The sequence below is a fragment of the Procambarus clarkii genome, chromosome 58 (genome assembly GCF_040958095.1).
Source record: "Procambarus clarkii isolate CNS0578487 chromosome 58, FALCON_Pclarkii_2.0, whole genome shotgun sequence".
NCBI lineage: Eukaryota > Metazoa > Arthropoda > Malacostraca > Decapoda > Cambaridae > Procambarus > Procambarus clarkii.
This window is the reverse complement of record NC_091207.1, coordinates 18,780,946-18,802,085: the sequence shown is the minus strand read 5'-3', so window position 1 is coordinate 18,802,085 and position 21,140 is coordinate 18,780,946. Positions and strand designations below refer to the sequence as shown.

At 38.8% G+C, this 21,140-nt stretch overlaps 2 protein-coding genes across 4 annotated transcripts in view; one reads left to right on the top strand and one right to left on the bottom strand.

The window, feature by feature from the left end:
- Nucleotides 1–383: 383 nt before the first annotated feature.
- Nucleotides 384–11,765, bottom strand: LOC138353526 (general transcription factor IIE subunit 1-like). 2 transcript variants are annotated; one of them, XM_069306627.1, is made up of 10 exons: nt 11,521–11,765; nt 8,990–9,119; nt 8,136–8,302; nt 7,153–7,281; nt 5,634–5,792; nt 4,816–4,889; nt 3,893–3,980; nt 2,544–2,687; nt 2,174–2,390; nt 384–788 (listed from the first exon to the last, which is right to left on the bottom strand). In XM_069306627.1, the coding sequence occupies exons 2-10, from the start codon at nt 9,108–9,110 to the stop codon at nt 607–609; spliced, it is 1,281 nt and encodes a 426-aa protein (XP_069162728.1). In that variant the 5' UTR covers nt 9,111–9,119; nt 11,521–11,765; the 3' UTR covers nt 384–606. The 2 variants fall into 2 exon arrangements, with proteins under 2 accessions (XP_069162728.1, XP_069162729.1); XM_069306628.1 differs by lacking the exon at nt 11,521–11,765 and adding an exon at nt 11,224–11,233.
- A 7,243-nt stretch (nt 11,766–19,008) lies between these two features.
- The window catches only part of LOC123767940 (uncharacterized), an 18,256-nt gene continuing 16,124 nt past the window's right edge, over nt 19,009–21,140 (top strand). The window contains exons 1-2 of one of the 2 annotated variants that reach the window (XM_069306629.1): nt 19,009–19,120; nt 20,010–20,478. In XM_069306629.1, the coding sequence (XP_069162730.1) occupies nt 20,307–20,478 (172 nt within the window). In that variant the 5' untranslated portion in view covers nt 19,009–19,120; nt 20,010–20,306. Of the gene's footprint in view, nt 19,121–19,942; nt 20,479–21,140 lie in introns of those variants that run through there. The other variant, XM_045758127.2, reaches the window with a different exon arrangement.

Sequence of the window (21,140 nt, the reverse complement as noted above, 5' to 3'; positions counted from 1 at the left end):
AAATGATTGAATCATACACCAAGTGGACAAAGAGCCTGTTTTTGTCAAGAGGAAACAGATGTAAGCTAGAAACACAATCTAATGGGACATGTACAATGAAATCACAATACAAGATACATGACAAAGTATTGAAGCTGTATGACTGGGAGTTCAGGTACGAGGGTTCAATCCCATCCGACAGCTTCTATGGTTTCTCAATCCAAGGGAACTTGATGTACTCCTTCAATGTAAATATGGCAAAAAATGTGAAACATGTACAAGGTGGTGGTGGGACTCAGGCATATATTTCCCTTCTACTCCATCCAACTCAAATCTTAGTAACAGTTATGAAAAAGGATGAGGGTTGAGAGCAGTTGCACCAGACTACCAACAAGGAAAAGGAGTCCACAAACTGAACCTCCATATCTGCTACCCACCAACAGGTAAGCATTGCATAGTACTAATGATATCCCGTCTACCTCTACAGGTATGATGCGTAGCTCAAAGTTGTGAGTACTCTGTAGTATTTAAAATGTCCCTCATTTTCAACAGTACCTGGAACAACGGCTATAAAAATGTCAACTATAGAATCCATGTTCAACAAAACTGAAATGAAGCAAAATACATTTAGTCATCTATTGAACCAATATAATCCTGATAAATTAGCATGTACGCATTCTTCTCTTCTTGAGTCATCTTAGCAATGAGGGCATTGTCCACTTCTGTGATTGCTACCTTCTCTCCAGCAACGCTCACTTGCGGAACGGTGTCGTCATCATCAGAAACCATTAGTTCATTCTCCTCCACACCTTGAAACAAATAAAAATCAGTGTGCAATAAACAAAACAAATAAAAATGTTTGCACACTTGTATTTGTTTTTAATATTTTTAAGGAAGCAAGATTTTAATATTACAAAAATTTTATCACATATATAAACATTAATTTTAACAGCTACAATACATGAGAAACAATTACATTTATATTTAATTAGTGCTGTCCTATTTTGATAATTATATTGCCTTTTTTAAGTCTTAAACGTATTGTATCATTTCTATTTTTACAATGTGCCCCAAACTGTAATGCAACTCCAGTTTTGCCCAAAAGCTAATTGTGAGCTTGGCAATTTGAATTGTTATTATATTTAATTACTTCACTGTTGACTACAAGATATTTATAATATAACAATGAAAATGAATGTATATAGGTAAGGTGCCATCTCCATGAAGGAATGACAGGGTAAGTCAGAGCCCAGATTCTTGGAATAGTTTATCTTTCAGTATAAAAACCACACTCGTGGCGGGACCAAAGAGCCAGAGCTCAACCCCCCGCAAGCACAACTAGGTGAGTACTCGCATAACAGCAAAATAAAAGGAAAAAAACAAAAAAGTAGGTTATGGCGACCATATACCTGCAGTGGGTTTTGAGACTGCTACTCCCCAAGCCCGGCTTGGAGTCAAGCTTGACTTGTGATGGTCCAACATACTGTTGCATGGAGCAGCCCACGCACCCACATATACACTACAACCTGGTTGATCAGGTATTTCTAAAAAGAATATGCAGAATTTTCTCCTGAACACTTCCAATTTTGTTCTTGTAACATTTCTTATTTTGCCAGAAGGATATTGAATAGCCACAGACCTCTGATGTTCATTCTGTTTTCTTTGACTATATCTATGGTAACTTTACGGTATTTCTACTCTTCACTGGGTCAAGTAATAGATTACCTACCTTGTGGCTACTTTGGGGAGGTTCCCAGGATCAAAGGCCCCAGAGCCCAGTCTCTGACCAGGCCTCCCCATTGATGGTTTGGCGCGAGGTTCAAAAGAAAACCAGAATGGCTGTGGCAAGTGCAGGTTCAAGAGAATCAGTATGGCTGTGGCAAGTGCAGGTTCAACAGAGCCAGTATGGCTATGGCAAGTGCAGGTTTAAGAGAGAATTAGTATGGCTGTGGCAAGTGTAGGTTCAAGGAAGCGTGTATGACTGTGGCAAGTGCAGGTTCAAGAGAACCAATATGGTTGTGGCAAGTGTAGGATCAAGAGAGAACCAGTACAGCTATAGTGAGTACGTACATGACGATCAGTTAGCTGTGGTAACAGGTACACAGTCGAACATACCAAAGGCTCCATTAATAATGGTCATCCAATGAAAACTAGGAAACAAAATATTTGTACCCAGAACAGAGGCAGAACTTACCTCTAGACTCTGGGCCAAATGCAGTTTCAGAAGTGGCATTTGTTGCTCTCTTGGTTGTAGTCTCCTCAGCGCTGTCATCTGAGTCACTATCAGAATTGCGGCCGCTACCTTTCTTGGCTTTGCGTTCATGTGCTTGCAACAACATCATCACATCATCCGCTCCAGTACCAGACTGTTGCTGGTTATTGCTGACAGATGGAGCTGTTTTAACCTCATTCTGCGTACAGCAACAGAAAACAAAAAGTGTTAGTTAATAAACAAAACAAAAATACTGGGATAAACAAAATTTGTACTATCAAACATTCAGTACAACTCAAAACAGAGGACTTATTTTTCAGGTACACTACATATTAAAGTCCAGATATAGTACCTGCGGATTAACTGGTTCTGACGATGTAATGTTTGTGGTGATGAGCGAGTTGGCATCTGACAACCAGAAAGGCTTCTCCTTCGCCAAAACAGTTTCTTCTCCAGTGCCTTCTGCATTAATATTAACATCAATAGACCCTTCAACCTGCAATGTAAATTTGTTACAGGAATTGTAAACACATCCAGGTTAAACATGCAGTACTTTTTTAATTAAAATCCTTCCTTGCTCTCACAGTAAAAATTTTTATCTGATAAGATTATTTTAAATTTCAATTATCTACCATTCAAATAAGCAACTTGTTGAAGTATCTATCTTTTCTAAGATGGAATATACTGGAAATATTTGACCTTGTGAATTTGTGGTTCACAAGTTGGCCAATGAGGTGCTGTATGTTGCTTGTACATGATCAGCTTCTTAATCATCATTTATAATCTTTCCATGTCACTCACACGAGAGGACAGCAGAAATGTTTGTGCGATAGTGAAAGTTGGGAAACACCCATCTGCGAGTTTGTAGCAGAGCCCTTCCAACTTTGATACAAAGGCTTGGGGATAAAGTTCACCCAAAGGCCCAGATCATCCTCTAATGATATAAGCTTGTTTATCTTCTACACTATCCTACAATTATGATATATAACAGGTATTTAAGATTCATTGCACTTAGCAGCAGCCTCAAATGTAGACTGCTTGTATAACAGCACCTTCTTCCCCTTACCCTCCCTCCACACAAGGGTGCCGTTATGCTGGCGGCACTTGTACAACACCCCAAACACCTATGATTATTGACTAGGGAGCAAAGCCCTGATAAATGTAGCTTAAGTCTCAACAGAAGGCCCACTGCTGAAATGAATAAACAAACCAAACTTGAACATAGAAAAATAACCAATACATTAATCAGTTAAATCTGGAGACACGGGAGCAAGGTTTATTTCATGCACATGAGAAATGCCCATTGATAGCAAGAGCCTAGTGAAAACAAAACAATATCCAAAGACTAAAGCCAAATCAGTCAACTGAATATCGATCTTCATTACTAACCGAGGCATCTTGGGTTGCTAATTAGTGTTCAAAATAGCCGAGTTTTTGGAATGTCATTCTGAGCTGGAATGAGAATTCTTAAGTATCTCGCTAGCATCAATATGGCCTGGCAGGGACAATTTAAAACAATGCTCATTATGCAAATGCATATTGTTACCCTACCTGACTAAGCTTTCACCCATGATGGGGCCAGAAGATTCTTTGCCTTACAGAGCAACAACTTTGCATATTTCAGAAACTATTAAAAACATTCCAATATCAAGCTGATATCAAACACCTTGATATCTAGGAAACAGTATGTACAATACAGACCTGAAATCCAGACTTTTTGGTGGCATCTCCAGACCATGCACGACCCGAATCACTTCCTTGGTTCAAGGTTTTTATGGACCGCATTTGACTGTGAAATAAAAAAAATGTTTTGCTATTATAAACATCACCAAATTCCCACTCTTTATGTAGTAGGGCCTGCAACAGGTTAAGTTAGGTTTATGGTGGCTCTGTTCCATCTTTATGTCATTTCATATTCGAAAAGTAAGCAAAACGAATTCATATTTTTGTTTTCTCCAGTCTATATTTTTCTACATCCATTCATAGTAACTACCGATATAATTTTTGGACGACAGGTTGGCCTCTTCGGAGTTTGGGCTAGATTGTAGTTGGCTACCCTCTCATGAACTTATTGTATTTCATAACTTCCGAGTGTAGCATGGAGTCTCCTCCATTTTCTTTAGAAATTGAAACATCTTCATATAAAATAAACAAATGCCATTAGTGAAAACGTTACTTAATAAATTACATATTAAAGCAAAATGAAAGGGATCCATGTGAAAAAAGAAAGTGGAGGGTGACTGGAAAGAATATGGAACATTAACTGGTTGTATCTCCAGACTCTGGCTGCCAAGTCTGGAGAGAACAAGGCTTCTTGAGGTTATCTTGAGATGATTTCGGGGCTTTTTAGTGTCCCCGAGGCCCGGTCCTCGACCAGGCCTCCACACCCAGGAAGCAGCCTGTGACAGCTGACTAACACCCAGGTACCTATTTTACTGCTAGGTAACAGGGGCATAGGGTGAAAGAAACTCTGCCCATTGTTTCTCGCCGGTGCCTGGGATTGAACCCAGGACCACCGGATCACAAGTCCAGCGTGCTGTCCGCTCGGCCGACCGGCTCCCCAGCATGAGTGTAGGCTTCCTGTTGTCTGACTCAAAACTTTAAGCAAGATGATAAATACTTACCCTGGTTTCTTAAGGTCACTAAAGTCTTTGGGTTGAGGTTCTGAGAATTTGGCAGCTAATTTGATATTTTCGACCTGAAATAAAAAAAAATACAATTAGGCTACTCGAGTCATATTGTAAAAAAAAATTAACTTCCCAACCCATAATAAACTTTTATCAATGAAAATAAAATTTGCTTTGTTATGTCTTCATTTCTCCCTTGCCATCAGCTCATTGGAGAATGGTCATGAAGAATAGTCCTGTAGAGTACATCTATGTACTCTACAGGACCTTTTTAAAGTACAGGATAGGCAAGATAATTATCAAGAAAGTGCTAAGCCAGTATGACTACAGTATATAGCACGTGAAAAGGATGTGAAAAGGAGCTGGAATACGAGGATGGAGGAAAGGTAACGGTGCCCAGCCCCTTGGACTATCAAGAATCGAACGCCGACCCTGCAAGATACAAGGCCGTTGCTGTACGAACTAGTCCAAGTGGATAGACAAAAGGAAAGAAATATGCTGTAGAAGTACATAGCAAGGAAAACTCCTTTTAATAAATGTTACACATTGATATCAAGTAGGAACACACAACATTTTTTTAAAAGTCCAAAAATATTTATTAAATTAGAGCCGCAATTGGAATTGAGGATAACATATTTCTTTCCTTACAAAAGGAAAGAAATATGTTGTAGAAGTACATAACAAGGAAAACTCCTTTTAATAATGTTACACATTGATATCAAGTAGGAACACACAACATTTTTTTAAAAGTCCAAAAATATATATTAAATTAGAGCCACAATTGGAATTGAGAATAAAACTCGTTAGCTTCCTACCTCACGCAAAAGATTAAAGAGAGGCTCCATTTGTTCGTTAAATTTTGAGAGCAGTAAACGGGTGTCATGCCGTGGCATTCCTGACATATCTTCTTGTACTTCTTGCTTGCAAATGATGCATAATAGTTGACCAGTTAATATGTCAAGCAGCTGATCAGCCTATTTAAATGAAATATCTGCATTATTATTTATTATTAATATATCAACATTATTAAATATAAATAATAAATATACTGTATATATTTCTTCAACACTAATGATGACGACAAAAAAAACTAGGGAAAGCCACAATTATAGAATCATCATGAAAAGTAGTAGATTCTAGAGAGAGAGATCACTTCTCTCACTGAGGCAAACTCTTCATGTAACCAGCAGAGGATTCCTTTGACCCTGGCACAAATTATCTTGTCACACATTAAATTGACCCTTAAACATGCTTACAAAGTGCTATTCATAGGTACCTTAAAGTCACCATAATCCACTTTTCACCCATGTCATAATGACTATTTGGAACAAATATTTGCATTGCTTTTTGCACAGTACACATGAGTCTTAATTGATTGTAATCATTTATTATCATCTGCAATCTTATTAAATACTGTACTATTGTTTAGTTTGAGTATAAAATATATATACAAGTTTATCATATGTGGGCATGGCACAGTGGTTGATGTATTTGCCACTAGGTCAGTGAGGCGAGGCATCATTGGGACCGGCCAGTCACTGCAAGTGTAACTGGCAGGCAGTATTGCAGTCAGATAGGGAAACCTTGATAGTAGCAGCCAGCTGCCTGCCTCTAACAATGGTATACAGTACCAGCATACTGGAGAGAAAAAAAACGTACCATATACACATCGGAAGTAATCCCGATATGTTAATGGGTAACCGGGCTGCCCACAAATCCCTGATAGTGTGATTGTCATTCATACTACATAAATATGTACAGCACTGATATACAATACTGGGTTAGATTTCTTTCCAGATTACAAAGTGACCACTGAAATTCAAACATTACAGTACAGAAGAATGAGTAAGGAGAAATTAGGTAAATACTGTACTGTATATGTATATATAAATATGAGCATAAAATATAGACTGTATATACATATATATCCTTTATACGACATGCTTGAATCTTCCCCAAGACAATGCTTGGGGACATGAAGTAATTTTATGAAATATCTGTGCCTGAAATAGTCACAAGCGCTGTCAGCTATTGGGGTAAAAGTCAGACAGCTTCCAAATACTTCTGTACAGTCACCGAGTAACTGCGTTATACTCAGTGTAACTGAATGGTCATAGTACTGGACACGCCAAGAGGCATGGAGGCCCTAACTGACCGGATTCAAATCCTTCAAGGATCAAGAGTTTTCTGATGCATATATACTTTAAATGCAGAGCATGTACCATACCACTCATACTTCTAAAGGAAATCTTGGAAAAAAACACACTTGTTAACATGATAATGTAACTGGGTAAACATTGTCTTCAATATGTATATCAATACTGTATACTGTACCTCAAGATCTGTGTAGGATCGTTGGCAGTAGTGACAAATAAAGGATGCTCGGCTTGTCTGGTCACGTTCCTTCATCTCTAGCTTTTTTCTAATATGATCTAATTTGTACTTTACTACATTGACGAAGCTCTGAAAAATACAGAAAAATCACTAATCCATATTAAAATAAGTAAGTAAATTATGACATCATAATCATCAAGATCTTGGAATCATCAAGACAATGATAGGTGCACAATCATTATAAGGTAAACTGATTTTTTACTCGACTACATAACAAAAATCAGGTGAGGAACATAATAAAACCATCCTCCCAAGGTTAAAGCACCGATACTGCCAAGTATTACACTTTTAAGATCCACCCTAGCCTTCCAGAAGCCAGAACCAGAATCTAACTGTCTGCAAGGTTATTTATACTAATTACCACTAAAACTGTATTGGTTTCCTACACACAAATTGGTTCATTCCTATTAAAACACTATTGTAGATATTGTCAGCACATCTTAAAATACCGAATAAGAAAAAAAGTCTCGCTTGTGATTTTATGTTAAAAAAAATCAAGACATCCATTGATATTAATTGGTCTGGATAATCAAGGACATGCTGTATTAAGGAGACTTAAAAGTACAGTAGTAGAGAAATTCAAGGAGGAGAATTGCCCCCAGTCAAAAGCATGAACCGACCAGGCATAGATAACATAACTGGTGACCAGAGGTATTTGGTTATGTAGCACATACCAATTTCCTAAGTATTTAACACAAGCCACCTTACCGAAAGTTCTTCTCCCCGTTTACCCCACATAACCTGCAGCCGGTCAAGATAGAATATGAAGAGGCCGGGTTGGGGTATCCATGGTGCCATCTGGTGCAATATAATTATAGGCACATCTTTATGATATAAACAGTAGTGTCTATGTATCAAGGAAATTCCACATACAGTATAAGAAGCCATTGTGTGCTATGCCATATATTGTGTACATACTGTACCTTGTAATCTATGAAGTAGTACTGCTCTTTTTGTGTCTTGTTATCCTCCAGTGTCACCATCTTCATTCTTGCTTGGATAAATTTATCAGCACGTAGCGTGTTGATGCGTTGCCGCAGCATCTTGCGGTCAAATTTAAGTAATTCGCATAGATCCTCTTCACTCATACCTGGGAAGTGATCACTTTCAGTCACTTAGGTGGTTAGAGGGGCCTAGTGAATTTACCTAAAGCCATAATTTTATTTTAACAATATAACAATAACAAAAATATTTTATTTTAATTTTATTTTATTTTATTTTAACATAAGCACTACCTTGACTAGTGCTTAAGGTTCGAAGAGCTACCAACATCTCCCCTCTCAGATAAATGTACATTTAATAAATGTTTTCTATAAAAATAGCAAAAAATTTAACAGAATTTGTTTCAATTGAAGAGGTTTGCTAAAAAGTCCAACAAAGAAAAGAGTACACAGTACAATGAATTACAGAGGTAACCATATAACATTTTTATTGGGTTTCTACACCTAAAACCAAACAAAAAGTATCTTTTATTTTCAAAGTTCATGCACTATCAGGTTAGGTTGTGCAGAATGTGTGTGTCTGATTTGCCACCACCTTTGGATTAACACTCCTATAGTGGCTTATTCAACCTAAAAAGTAATTAGTTCAAACTTTAAAATATGTAGCCAAACAAAAAAACTGTACATTGTATATTGTATATTATAAACTGTATATTGTACTGTACAGTACTGTGAACTGATTGTGAAAATGATAGGTCAAAGTGAAACTTTGAGATTCAGAAATTTAAACATACAACATTTTTACAAACATTCATTCAGTAGCAAGCACAACTCACAAAAATTTCTGACAAGCATGTCAATAATGAGGACGTCTTCAGTGGTGTAGAAACCACGTACCACCAGACGAACAAGCATCTGCAAGTTCTGAGGTACTTCCATCAGCAATTCCCCGTCCATCTTGCTTATCTGGAAGTGGAAAAAATAAATTAAGTTTACTGGAGTTTCTGCGTGTGCTTATAGAGACAACGACAGAGAGAAATACCAAGATTAGAGTAGATATTATTTGTAGACGACATTTCCTTGCAAGGCTTTATCAAATCTAACAAATACTGTAGCATAAAATTACCTATTTCTGGCCACTCAAGAAAGTTATTGATGTTCTCAGTGGACTAAAAACCAATTATATTAAGTTTATTGAAAAATTTATCGAATGAATCTAAAGAGGAAACTGTTCTAGAAAATTACATTGTAATAGATGATGAACATGCAATACCATTGGAGATATTAACAAATAACAGTGACGTTCTGAGATTTGTCATCAAGCTAAATGTGGCCTCGGGCCGGGCTTGGGGAGTAGAAGAACTCCCAGAACCCCATCAGGCAGGTAGTCAACCAAGTGCCGGTCTCCAGACGGCAAAACATATTACCTACCCACTTTTAAGGGAATTCTAACAGTACAGTACAACAATGTATATTATGGACTATATTATAAACCTTCAATTCCATATTAGGCAACACTCCTAGAATACCAGACCTGGTTCCTGGATGTTCAGCCCATGACTGTCTGGAGACTAGCACTCAAGGGTATACAAGACAGATAATTACAAATGACTGGTATTCTAATATATTTCAATGAATGGTGGTTAAATGATAAAAAAACAACTGAGCATTAAAATCTGATAATCAAAAGACATAGTACTAGGATGTGTCAGGTGTTTTCATTTCATATTGTTTGACAAATTTTTCCGGCTCATATTGGATAACAAATTTCTTGGGAAGTGCTGACCATTAAAATCTCCAATGGTCCGTTCTGGACCATTATCAAGTCGATTGTGATAATGGTCCAGGATGAACCGAAACAGTCGTCGTCTCATCAATTTCTAGTGTGTGGTTTGGTCAACATTTTACAGCCACGTTATTGTGACTTTTCATCTGCATTTCCAAGATTTTTCTGGTTAAGTTTTATTGAAAGGTGTAAGCACAATACACTTTTTTAGGCACCCATGTCCTATGACCAGCAATCACCCATCACTGTACCAAGGCTATTCTAAATGCAAAATCTTGGCATTAGCTCCATTTACTTTTTATATACAAATTTATTATTATTATGTTCATGTATCCACACACCATGCCATCCAATATGACTATATATTTAGTTTTTCCGTATGCTCTTGATAAACATAGAACTATTCAGCAAATCTATGACTTTGAGAGCTGACTATATTAACAGTAAAACTAGCGTTTTCTTCAACCCATCCTTCAATAAAACAAGTCGTTTACCATTTTATTTGGGGAAAGTCCCTGTTATAGGTACATTATACAATTTACCCTCTTGTTATATGCACAATACTGTCTTGTAGGAGGATCGATTAGCCATTTATGGCTAAAGGATGGATTAGGCATAGTATATACTAGCTCCATCTAGAAATCCAACATTCGGCTTGTAACTCGTTTAGTATGTACTATGTACTTTTACCTAAATAAAGAATTATTATTATTATACTATCATCATCTCAGTAGTTAAGAATTGTCTGAATAATGAAATGTCACCCAACCTTAGGCTTGTGGATACATTGTACATAGGCCCACGGGAGCCCGCACTAATTGGATATAGGATTAAGGTCACAGCAATATGCCAACAATTCAAGTGAAACACCCAAAAAAATACCCATGGGCCTTATCCAACTAATCCACAATTCTTATAACTTGGCAAGGACATATTGTTCAAACAAATGTTAATATGCCTCAGACTATACAAGATATTCCATATACAGTAATCATGTTTCAGACACTGCACTAACAGAATCAACACTAAATGGCCAATAAATATTTTTGAAGGCAAAATGGATAAAGGATATCGTTTTATCCTTTGAAGGATAAGGCTGTCACAAACTTTACCGACCACTTCTTCGCAACTCGATTCATTTACTTCAGCACTTATGGCTAAATATCATGCTTCTCTTACAGTAATTATAGTGAGTAGTTTGGATACAAGTCACTTTGATATAGTTTAAAAAAAAATAACACATCATCATTATTAACAGGATTATTAACCTATGGAACCGCCTACCCGCCCAAGCCAAATTTAATTAACTTTAAAGATACAGCTGGAAAAAGATCATCAAATCCAATGAAGGGAGATGGGTCAGGCTTCCTGTCTTCGTGGAGGCTACTAGGGTCAGTGGCTCTCAGGTAAACTCAGATCAAGTGAGGTAAACTCGGATAAACTTTCTTTAAAGATACAGCTGGAAAAGATCATCAAAGGCAATTAAGGGAGATGGGTCCGGCTTCCTATCCTGGTGGAGGCTCTAGGGTCAGTGACTCTCAGGTAAACCCAAATCAAGTGAGGTAAACTCCGAGTGTATACCTATAGTGATGCTGGGCGTCTCTTGATAGAGGAGGCTGGTGGACCTCCTACAACACTCCTTCTCTCTCTCTCTTCACCTTCCTCGGGATTCAATTAAACGCCGTCTGTGTGCCTGGACATCTTGTCAAGTGTTAGATGATGATGATGGTGGCGTCGTGGCGTCCAGCTCGACTCCCAGACCACTCACATGTGAAGGGTTCGGATACCGTCAGTTCGTACACACGAATACCAGCTTAACACAAGACGATTCGACCACTGATTTTATTTAGGGGGATAAAAAGCTCATAAACCTAAGGCCAAACCGGTGTATTAAGCTCATTTTATGTTAATATTATATATTCGGCGTTTACTTTTAATGCATATTGTGATATATACACGTATACCATATAATAAATATATGTTTATATAAATATATAACAGTTTACCCCTCTAATCCGACCACGGTCTATAGTGCTTTGTGCGTTCCTACATGTCGGTGTATTTTGGGGATGTATTGTACTGTATTTCCCTAAATTCTCATCTAATTGTGCTTGTCGGGGTTGAGCTTTGGCTCTTTGGTCCCGCCTCTCAACCGTCAACTGGTGTACAGGTTCCTGAGCCTATTAGACTCTATATCTTCATTTGAAACTGTGTATGGAGTCTGTCTCCACTTTACTAACTACTTTAACACTGAAAAAGTTCTTTTTATAATGTCTCTGTGGCTCATTTGGGTACTCAGCCTCCACCTGTGTCCCCTTGTGGGTGTACCACCTGTGTTAAATAGTCCATCCTTGTCTACCCTGTTAATTCCCCCTGAGAATTTTGTATGTGATGATCATGTCTCCTAAGTGTATTTACCTACGTGTAATTACCTAAGTGTAGTTACCTAAGTGTTACTATCGAAGTGTAGTTACCTAAGTGTAATTACCTAAGTGCAGTTACTTAAGGTTTATTACCTAAGTGTAATTACCTAAGTGTAGTTACTTAAGTGCTATTACCTAAGTGTAATTACCTATTTATTTATTTATATACAAGAAGATACATTGGGTTTATGAGAGTACATAGCGTTGAGGTTTTTACATTCTTGTAAAGCCAGTAACATGCACAGCGTTTTAGGCAGGTCATTAATCTAACAGATAATTTTAAGTAGGTAATTTCTAGCAAAATTGAGAAATGTTAACAGGTACATTGTAAGAAAATTTGACAAAGATTAATTGGTACATTATAGTAAAATTTGAGGATTATCAACAGGTAATCAAATTTCATTTGATTTGATTTTGATTTTTTGAGGTATATTTTAGCATAATTTGAGGATTATTTCTAGGTATAATGTAGTAAAATATGTGTTCAATATAACAACCATTTTATTAGATGATAGCAGTGATTACAATTGTGAATTTTATTGGCTTTGGCACATATTTATATATTGGGGGAGTGGGTAGCACAAGATACAGTACGTGTTTAAGGCACTTGGTAGGAAACTATGAGGATGAAATTAGGTAGTTTTGGGTTTTATTTTTGAATAAGGCGTTGGTTGGACAGATTTTCAATTCTTTAGGCAGTGAGTTCCATAGACTAGGTCCCTTTATTTTCATAGAGCGTTGACACATTTAGTTTGACTCTGGGGATATCAAAGATATATTTATTTCTGGTGTGATTATGGGTTCTATTACATCTGCCAAGGAAGAGTTTCAGATCAGGATTTGCACTTAAGAACAGGGGTTTTGTAAATGTAAATGACACAAGAGAATGTGTGGAGTGAGTTTATGTTCAGGGATTTAAACAGGGGGGACTGTGTGTTGTCTGAAAACATTTTGCTATTGTTCTGATAGCAGATTTTTGCTGGGTGATGATGGGCTTGAGGTAGTTTGCAGTGGATGAACCCCATGCACAGATACCGTATGTAAGATAGGGGGATAGATTAGGGCATATAGTATAATGAGACGAGAGCAGAGTTAGTTTAGTTAATTTATTATGCACCCCATACCCATTTTATGGGCGGTGGAAAGGGTTGCAGAGGCACATAATGGGCTCAGGGACTGAGCCCCACAATTCATTTAGCTAAGCAAGTTGCAATCTTGATAAGCTAATTACAAAATTCAATGCACATCGTCACATTATCAATGGGCTCGAGACCGACCACAAGTACAGTTTCTAAATTAAGCAACTGACATACGTGGAGAACTAGTGTCACAAGTGATATGTTTGTCCTGCACACCGCCCCCCATCCAGTGGGCAGCGGTGGATAGGTTACAATCACTTAGTTACTACATACAGTTAGCAAACTGGGGACATTTGGTTAAGATTTCTGGTAGCAGATCATTTTTAATTTACACATCTCTGGTACATTTGTTATAGAATTGAACCATAAGTGATCCAAGGTGATAGCGGTCGTTTGAGTGATTCGGTTGGTTAGTTAGTTTAGTTCATTAATTATGCACCCCATACCCATCTTGTGGGCGGTAGTGGAAAGGGTTACAGAGGCACATAATGGGCTCAGGGACAATTCGGTTGGGCTTGGTGATTGTGGGGATTAGCATACAGGAGTTCATGCTGTTTAGGAAATAATCGACTTTATTTAGGGCTATTTTGTTGACACAGGGCAATATTGAAGTCTCCTCTCCTAGAATGATATGATTTGTGTTGAGCTTGTTGTTTATGATAAGATTCCTTAGGTTATCTGCGACTGCAGTTATATTAGTATTAAGAAATCTATAGATAGTTCCAATAGTCAAGGAGGAATTAAGGGATTTAATCGAGAATTGAGCAAAGCTATATTCACCGTAGTCGTCTCTATCACTAATGACATTATTGTAAATTAAGGTATTTTTGTAATAGATAGCTGTGCCACCTCCTTTTTTATTTGGCCTACAGTTGTGAATGGTATTATAGCCGGCTAAGTTGTAAGGTTGAGTATGGTCTTTACTTAGCTATGTTTCTGTTATAATACTAAACGATAGTTTAGTGCCTAGTGCTGTGAGTAGTGCATTTATATCATCAAAATGTTTACCAAGTGATGGGACATTTTGGTTGAAAACTGATAGGCCAGTGTTACTTTGGAGTTTGTCTTTTGCAAGGTTTGCTGTGTAATACCTGCAGTAGTGATGATCAATATGCTGATTATTGTAGATTTGTGACAGCAGATTTAGTTCAGGGTCAATATCAGCTTGCATGTACTGTAGATACAATGGAGTCAAGATACAATAAAGAAAGCGATTACAGAACAGTGAAATACTAAATTGCTGTAAATCTACTTGCTATAATTTTTACAAATTACAGTAAATTTTAGATTGATAATCAGCAATATTAAAAAATAAAATTATATAAATGGAATACAAGTAATAGCAAATAACAATACAGTAAGTGATAATGAAGAAATTAACAATATAAAAAGGTGAGATAAACAAGAACAAAAAATGTAATATTAAAAACCTTTAGAATGGAAAGGCAGAGCTACGGTACACTTTGGTTTCTAGATGAAACTATATAAGTTACACTCTGGGGCTGAGAGGGTTCTGTGGTAGAGGGGATCCCTGGGGATAGGGTTCACTTGGCATCTGGGTATTCAGCCATTAACCCACAGTCAGTGAGGAAAAATCTGAGGTGCGCCTCAGTGGTTATTTCATAGGTTTTCCCAGTGTCAGACGTCTTAGCTAGTGTTTCACCACCTCTTAGAAAACAATGTTTAATTGACCCATTGGAATTTTTTACGGACTTGACGCAGTTTAAAGAAAAGATTTTGTCTGTTCCTGGGCAAACATTCATTCACATAAACATAGGTTTTATTAGACACTGCAATTCCAATAAGGTCTGATTTGCGCGAACAGCTACGTACCTAGTTTCACACGAATTCTTCTGTTATTTACATCATTTAGAAACTTACTTAAGCTAACCTAACTCAACCCCAACGTAACCTAACCCAAACCACCCTAACCAACCCAACTGAGCCCAATACATCTTAACCTAAGCTAATACAGTCTAGCATAATAATATATACACTTTGAACGAACAGAAAACGAGCTTCGTCGAATCGTTCGTCGAATTAAGGCAGGTCCTTAATCCTAATATTCCCTGGAATACGACCCGCCAAATCGTTTAGCAATCAGGTGCCCATTTACTGCTGGGTGAACAGAAGCTGCAGTTAGGGACTGCCGCCCAGTCAATCCTCCCCGGCCAGGATACGAACCCAAGCCAAAATCGCCCGCGAAAACGCCGGGCAAGAGATTGACCACTGCACCCACGGGAATTAACAACGTCTCCGTGCCTTGGATTGTCAATGAGCAATCTGAGAGCAGCAATACACCGAGAACTTCAACAAGATCTTGTAGATCTGAGGCAAAATGAAATCGACACCAGTAATTCCATCTATCATCATACTATCATGCAAGAGGAGCCACACATCTATGGTTCATCCAATAAAATCAGCAGACTTCTAGATCAAATCAAATCAAATGTTTATTTAGGTAAGGTACATACATACAAGAGATTTTACAAAGAGTGATGGATTTATAGTTAGGGCTAGTACATACAATGCCTAAAGCCACTATTACGCAAAGCGTTTCGGGCATGTTACTACTGCTCGGCTTAGACTCGGTTACAAGTATCTCTGGGAATTCTCATTATCTGCCGATGTAGACCTGACCAAATGTAAACTGTCAACAAAATTATTCGCACACCCTCCGTCACTATGTCATGGAGTGCGAAAAGAAATTCAGAATTTCAAAGACAATTCTAAAACGAATGTTCCAACGATGTGTAAATATTTCATTCAAAATTATCTGCTACCAGAAATCTTAGCCAAATATCCCCAGTTTGCTAATTGTAGGTAGTAACTAAGTGATTGTAATCCTGGCCGGGGAGGATTTACTGGGCGCAATTCCTTAACTTTAGCCTCTGTTTAACGCAACAGTAAAATGTGTACTTGGATGAAAAAACGATTCTTCGCGGCAGGGGATCGTATTCCAGGGACCTGCCCGAAACGCTACGCGTACTAGTGGCTGTACAAGAATGAAACAACTCTTGTATATATCTCAAAAAAAAAAAAAAAAAAAAAAAAAAAAAAAAAAAAAAAATAAATCCACCGCTGCCCACTGGATGGGGGGCGGTGTGCAGGACAAACATATCAATTGTGACACTAGCTCTCCACATATGTCAGTTGCTTAATTTAGAAACTGTACTTGTGATCGATCTCGAACCCATTGATGATGTGACGACTTATACTGAATCTTGTAACTAGCTCATCAAGATTGTAACTTGCTTAGTTAAATGAATTGTGGGGTTCAGTCCCTGAGTCCATTATGTGCCTCTGTAACCCTTTCCACTACCGCTTACAACATGGGTATGGGGTGCATAATAAATGAACTAAACTAACTAAACTCCGTGCCGGGACATCTTTACCTAAGTTTGCGTGAGAGCCACTAACACTAGGGGGGGGGGGGCCTCGACGAGGACAGAAAGCCGGCGGTTTGTCACCGTTGACAGCAGCCACACACCGTTGACAACAGAAGGGGTACACAATATTGACCTTCGTGCCGACAGTATCAGGCACTGTATCCCTGACCATCTCACCTGATCGTTATCTTCCGTGAGGAAGTTTGGTTATCTCTCGTTATATATTTGTCTGTGGGGGGACTCCCACGGCCACCCTGCAATGTGGGAGTGGGGACTGGGGAAGGTATGTGGGAGTGGGGACTGGGGGAGGTGTGTGGGAGTGAGAGAGGCACGTGAGACAGGGGTCTGCATGGGAGTGATGTGGTAGAGGGGTGGGAGTGGTATTGGGGTCTGAAGGATCAGATGACTAGCCATTCAATAACCACGCCACAGCTCTACGGTGGAAACACCACAATTTACCAGGAGGATTTAATACCAGTAGTAAAAATGACCCGAGGTCTCTGAAAATTGGCTTTACTAATTGTGCTCTACATTTGACTTAAGACCGAGACAAATCAGTGAAATAAATGGAGTAGTGCACTATGCACTCTCTAAGGGGAGTAATTACCTAAGTAGTTACCTAAGTGTAGTTACTGGATGAGAGCTACGCTCGTGGTGTCCCGTTTTCCCAGTACTCTTTGTCATATAACGCTTTGAAGCTATTGACGGTTTTGGCCTCCACCACCTTCTCACTTAGCTTGTTCCAACCGTCTACCACTCTCTCTTTGCAAAAGAAAACTTTCTAATATTAAAAAAAAATCACCTTTGTTTCCTCAGCTTGAATCTGTGTCCTCTTGTTTTTTTAGTTGCTGCTTTCAGGAATTCCTCTTTGTCAATTTGTTCGATTCCTGTTAGTATTTTGTAAGTGGTGATCATATCTCCTCTTCTATCTTCTAGTTTTTGCATGTCTAATGCCTCCAGTTTCTCCTCGTAACTCTTGTTTTTCTTTTAACTCAAATTAATCTGAAAAACAAATCTTGTTTTTCTTATTTCCTAGTAACTTTTTGTTTTTCGGAAGTTTCAGTTTCAGTTTCAGTAAGGACACTGTCTGTCTCCAAGGGAAATGAAGTCTCAAGAGTATGTTTAATATTAGGGGGCAAGGATTCGGGGTAGGACGGTGGGGAATGAATGGTGCCCCAACCACTTAAACCATCGGGGGATCGAACGCCGACCTGTAAAAAAACGAGGACGTCAGCTTTTCTCAAAAAAAAAATAATGCAGAAATATTATGGTAACCTTTGACACCCGGTTATCTTAGGTCAGGTGTGTGTGCTGTCTCAACACTGACTCCAGCAGTTTGATAGAGTTATATCACATACCTCTGGCTCACGGAGCGAACACTCCTCACAGATAGAACACGTTTCACACACAGAAAAGACAACTCACAAGAGAACAGTTCTCACAGAGAGAACACTTATCACAGAGCGACGGTTTGGTCGAAAGCATTAAAAATTAGGTGTTTTAAGTGAGAGAACAGGTTGGGGCATCGGGCCCAATACCTTTCAAACTAGTTAATTTAGTTTAGTTCATTTATTATGCACCCCATACCCATCTTGTGGGCGGTAGTGGAAAGGGTTACAGAGGTTCATAATGGGCTCAGGTAACCCTTTCCACTGCCGCCCACAAGATGGGTATGGGGTGCATTTTCAAACTACTGCCTAAATTGCCTGGTTTATTCGCAGTCAAGTGACTCCGATACAATGAGCTACTTTAACTCCACTTGACGGGGACTGGAAACTTCCAGTAAGTTCTCTCTTCCCCCCCCCCCCAACCAGTGTCAATTACTGACCATGTCCAGGGTGCAACACATAACAGTTGCTTAACTCTAATCGCTTGGTGAACAGAGGCAGCAGATGAAGGGAAACGAGCCCAACCATTTCCGTCTCATCCGGGGATTGAACCCTTTGTTGTGAGGGAAGGACTAGGAATCACTTCAATAATTACACTAGTAATTCTGAAATAAATCAAACGAAAAACAAACATTGATGACAAAACAAATGACGCAAGAGAAGCGCAGTGCATTATTGCGTCACACTAACCTCAGCTGACAGTGAGTGAAGCTTTATGTTTACTCATGAGGGTTAAAGTCACTCACCAGGGGACCGTCCCTCAGAGTACACCTTAGGTGATCTTTTAATCCTGAGTGATAGTGGAAATATTACAAAAGCAAGCGCCTCAGATTCAAGTTCAAGTATGTTTATTGAGACAAGAAAGAAATACATCTCAAAGGGATAGAGTAGCTTAGGCTATCTCTACCCCCCCCCCCCCCTAGCACCTCGGAACTGAACCCCAGTATTCGTTCAACTAAGCGAGTTACACCATCTATTTAGACTAGTTACATAATGTGTTAAAGTTGACATTAATAGTCTATTCACAGTTCAACCTAATCGTGACCTTAAGAGACCCTAACAATGAGATTTAGTTTGTTAAAGTAGGTTATCTTGGGGGTCTCTTTCTCATCCTGTGGATAAGAGAGAAAACGCTTCCAGTTTCACATAATGGGTTTAATATTAGGCTAATATGATTTCTAAGCTAAGTATTTTACATTTGTAGTGACCTAGCTATATATAATTTGAATTTGCTTATCATGCCAGCCCGTTCTCGCAAGCGTCACCAACGTCAAGAAACTGACTTACTAAAGTGCCTGATCCTAACCTGCCAGAGGACCACTGAACGGAAAAAAGGGACAGTATGTTAATCTCGCGAGTCGGTACCATTTTCTAGTACGACAGTTTTTTTGGTCTTGGGTTAGATATACGTCAAAATACGACGTTCTATTAGGAGGACGGGTTGGTCGTGCACTCCCAGACACCCATCCATCCACTGGGCGCCAGTGGGAAGCTTACTGTCACGTACAAGGACCTAGAACAGGCGAACATATGATTACTTGGCCAAAATTTCTGGTATTACATAATTTTATGGTATTACATTATTTTGTATCATATACTTACACATTTCTTTAACATTTATGTTAGTTATATTTATTCATGAACGTGTTCAAATTCGATTTTACAGTAATGTTATATATATGAACAGTTTCCCCTCTGACACAGTTGAACATTTGGTCAGATCTACTCCAGCAGATGGCGCCAATTGTCGAAGCAAGGATGTGTACACAGACATAAATGAGTAGTGTATTCCTCACACTCGCCAGCAGCACAAAAAATGAGTGTCGGAGAGTAGCGGGGGAGGAGATATGTGGACATGTCTCGGGGAAGGTCGGGGAACTCCTCACTCTCACCTTGACGACCGGACAGTGTGGATGGTAAGAGTCGCATCCCGGCCTCTCTCATCTTTGGAGTCCACTTCGCCAGTTTATAGATGCAAATATAGTCCAGTTAAAATTGGAGCAGTGCCGTCAATCTCGAGGCGCAGTTATGGAGCCTCGTAGCAAGAAAACGACCAGCAGGATTGCCGGCGATCCAATGGCCGTGACTTGGATGGAGAAATACAGCGAAACCTTAGAGAAATACTGGAACATGTTACCAGGCTTCGTTGGAACCTTCATCGCCAGCGTGGCCGTGTTCATCCTTGGGTCAACTATCAGAGGTAAGATGATGTTGCTGTTTTAGATTTAGCCTCTCAGAAGGAAATGTCTAAGTAGCACGGTCTATGGTGAACCCGTAACAGAGGTTAGATTCTCATCTTCTCTCTGTATTTTCCACCCCCTCTCTCCCCCCTCTTTTCTACAATCACATTCCCCTCTCTCCTTGTTTACAATCCCCCTTTCGTAACCCGTCATCCTAATAGAGCGACGCATTTTGACGTATACTCTACCTAAGATCAAAAATCGTTGTACTAGCATATGGTAGCGGCTCGCGAAATTGACGTACTGTCCCGTTTTCTGTTTTGGGTCCTCTGGTAGACTACGATAAGGGCACTTTAATACGACAGTTTCTTGACGTTGGGAACTTTAGGAGACCGGGCTGGTCTACCACCACCTCGCGCGGATATTTCTAATATATATATATATATATATATATATATATATATATATATATATATATATATATATATATTCATTCATATCGTATATAATGTGGTGCCTCGCGTGCATCTTTGCCTTAATTTAAATAAACATCATCTACATACGAATTCGTGGAATCTTATTTAACGAACCTGTGTTCATATGCTAGTACGACGATTTTTGGCCTTAGGTAGACTATACGTCAAAATGCGTCGCTCTGTTAGGATGACGGGTTACGAAAGGG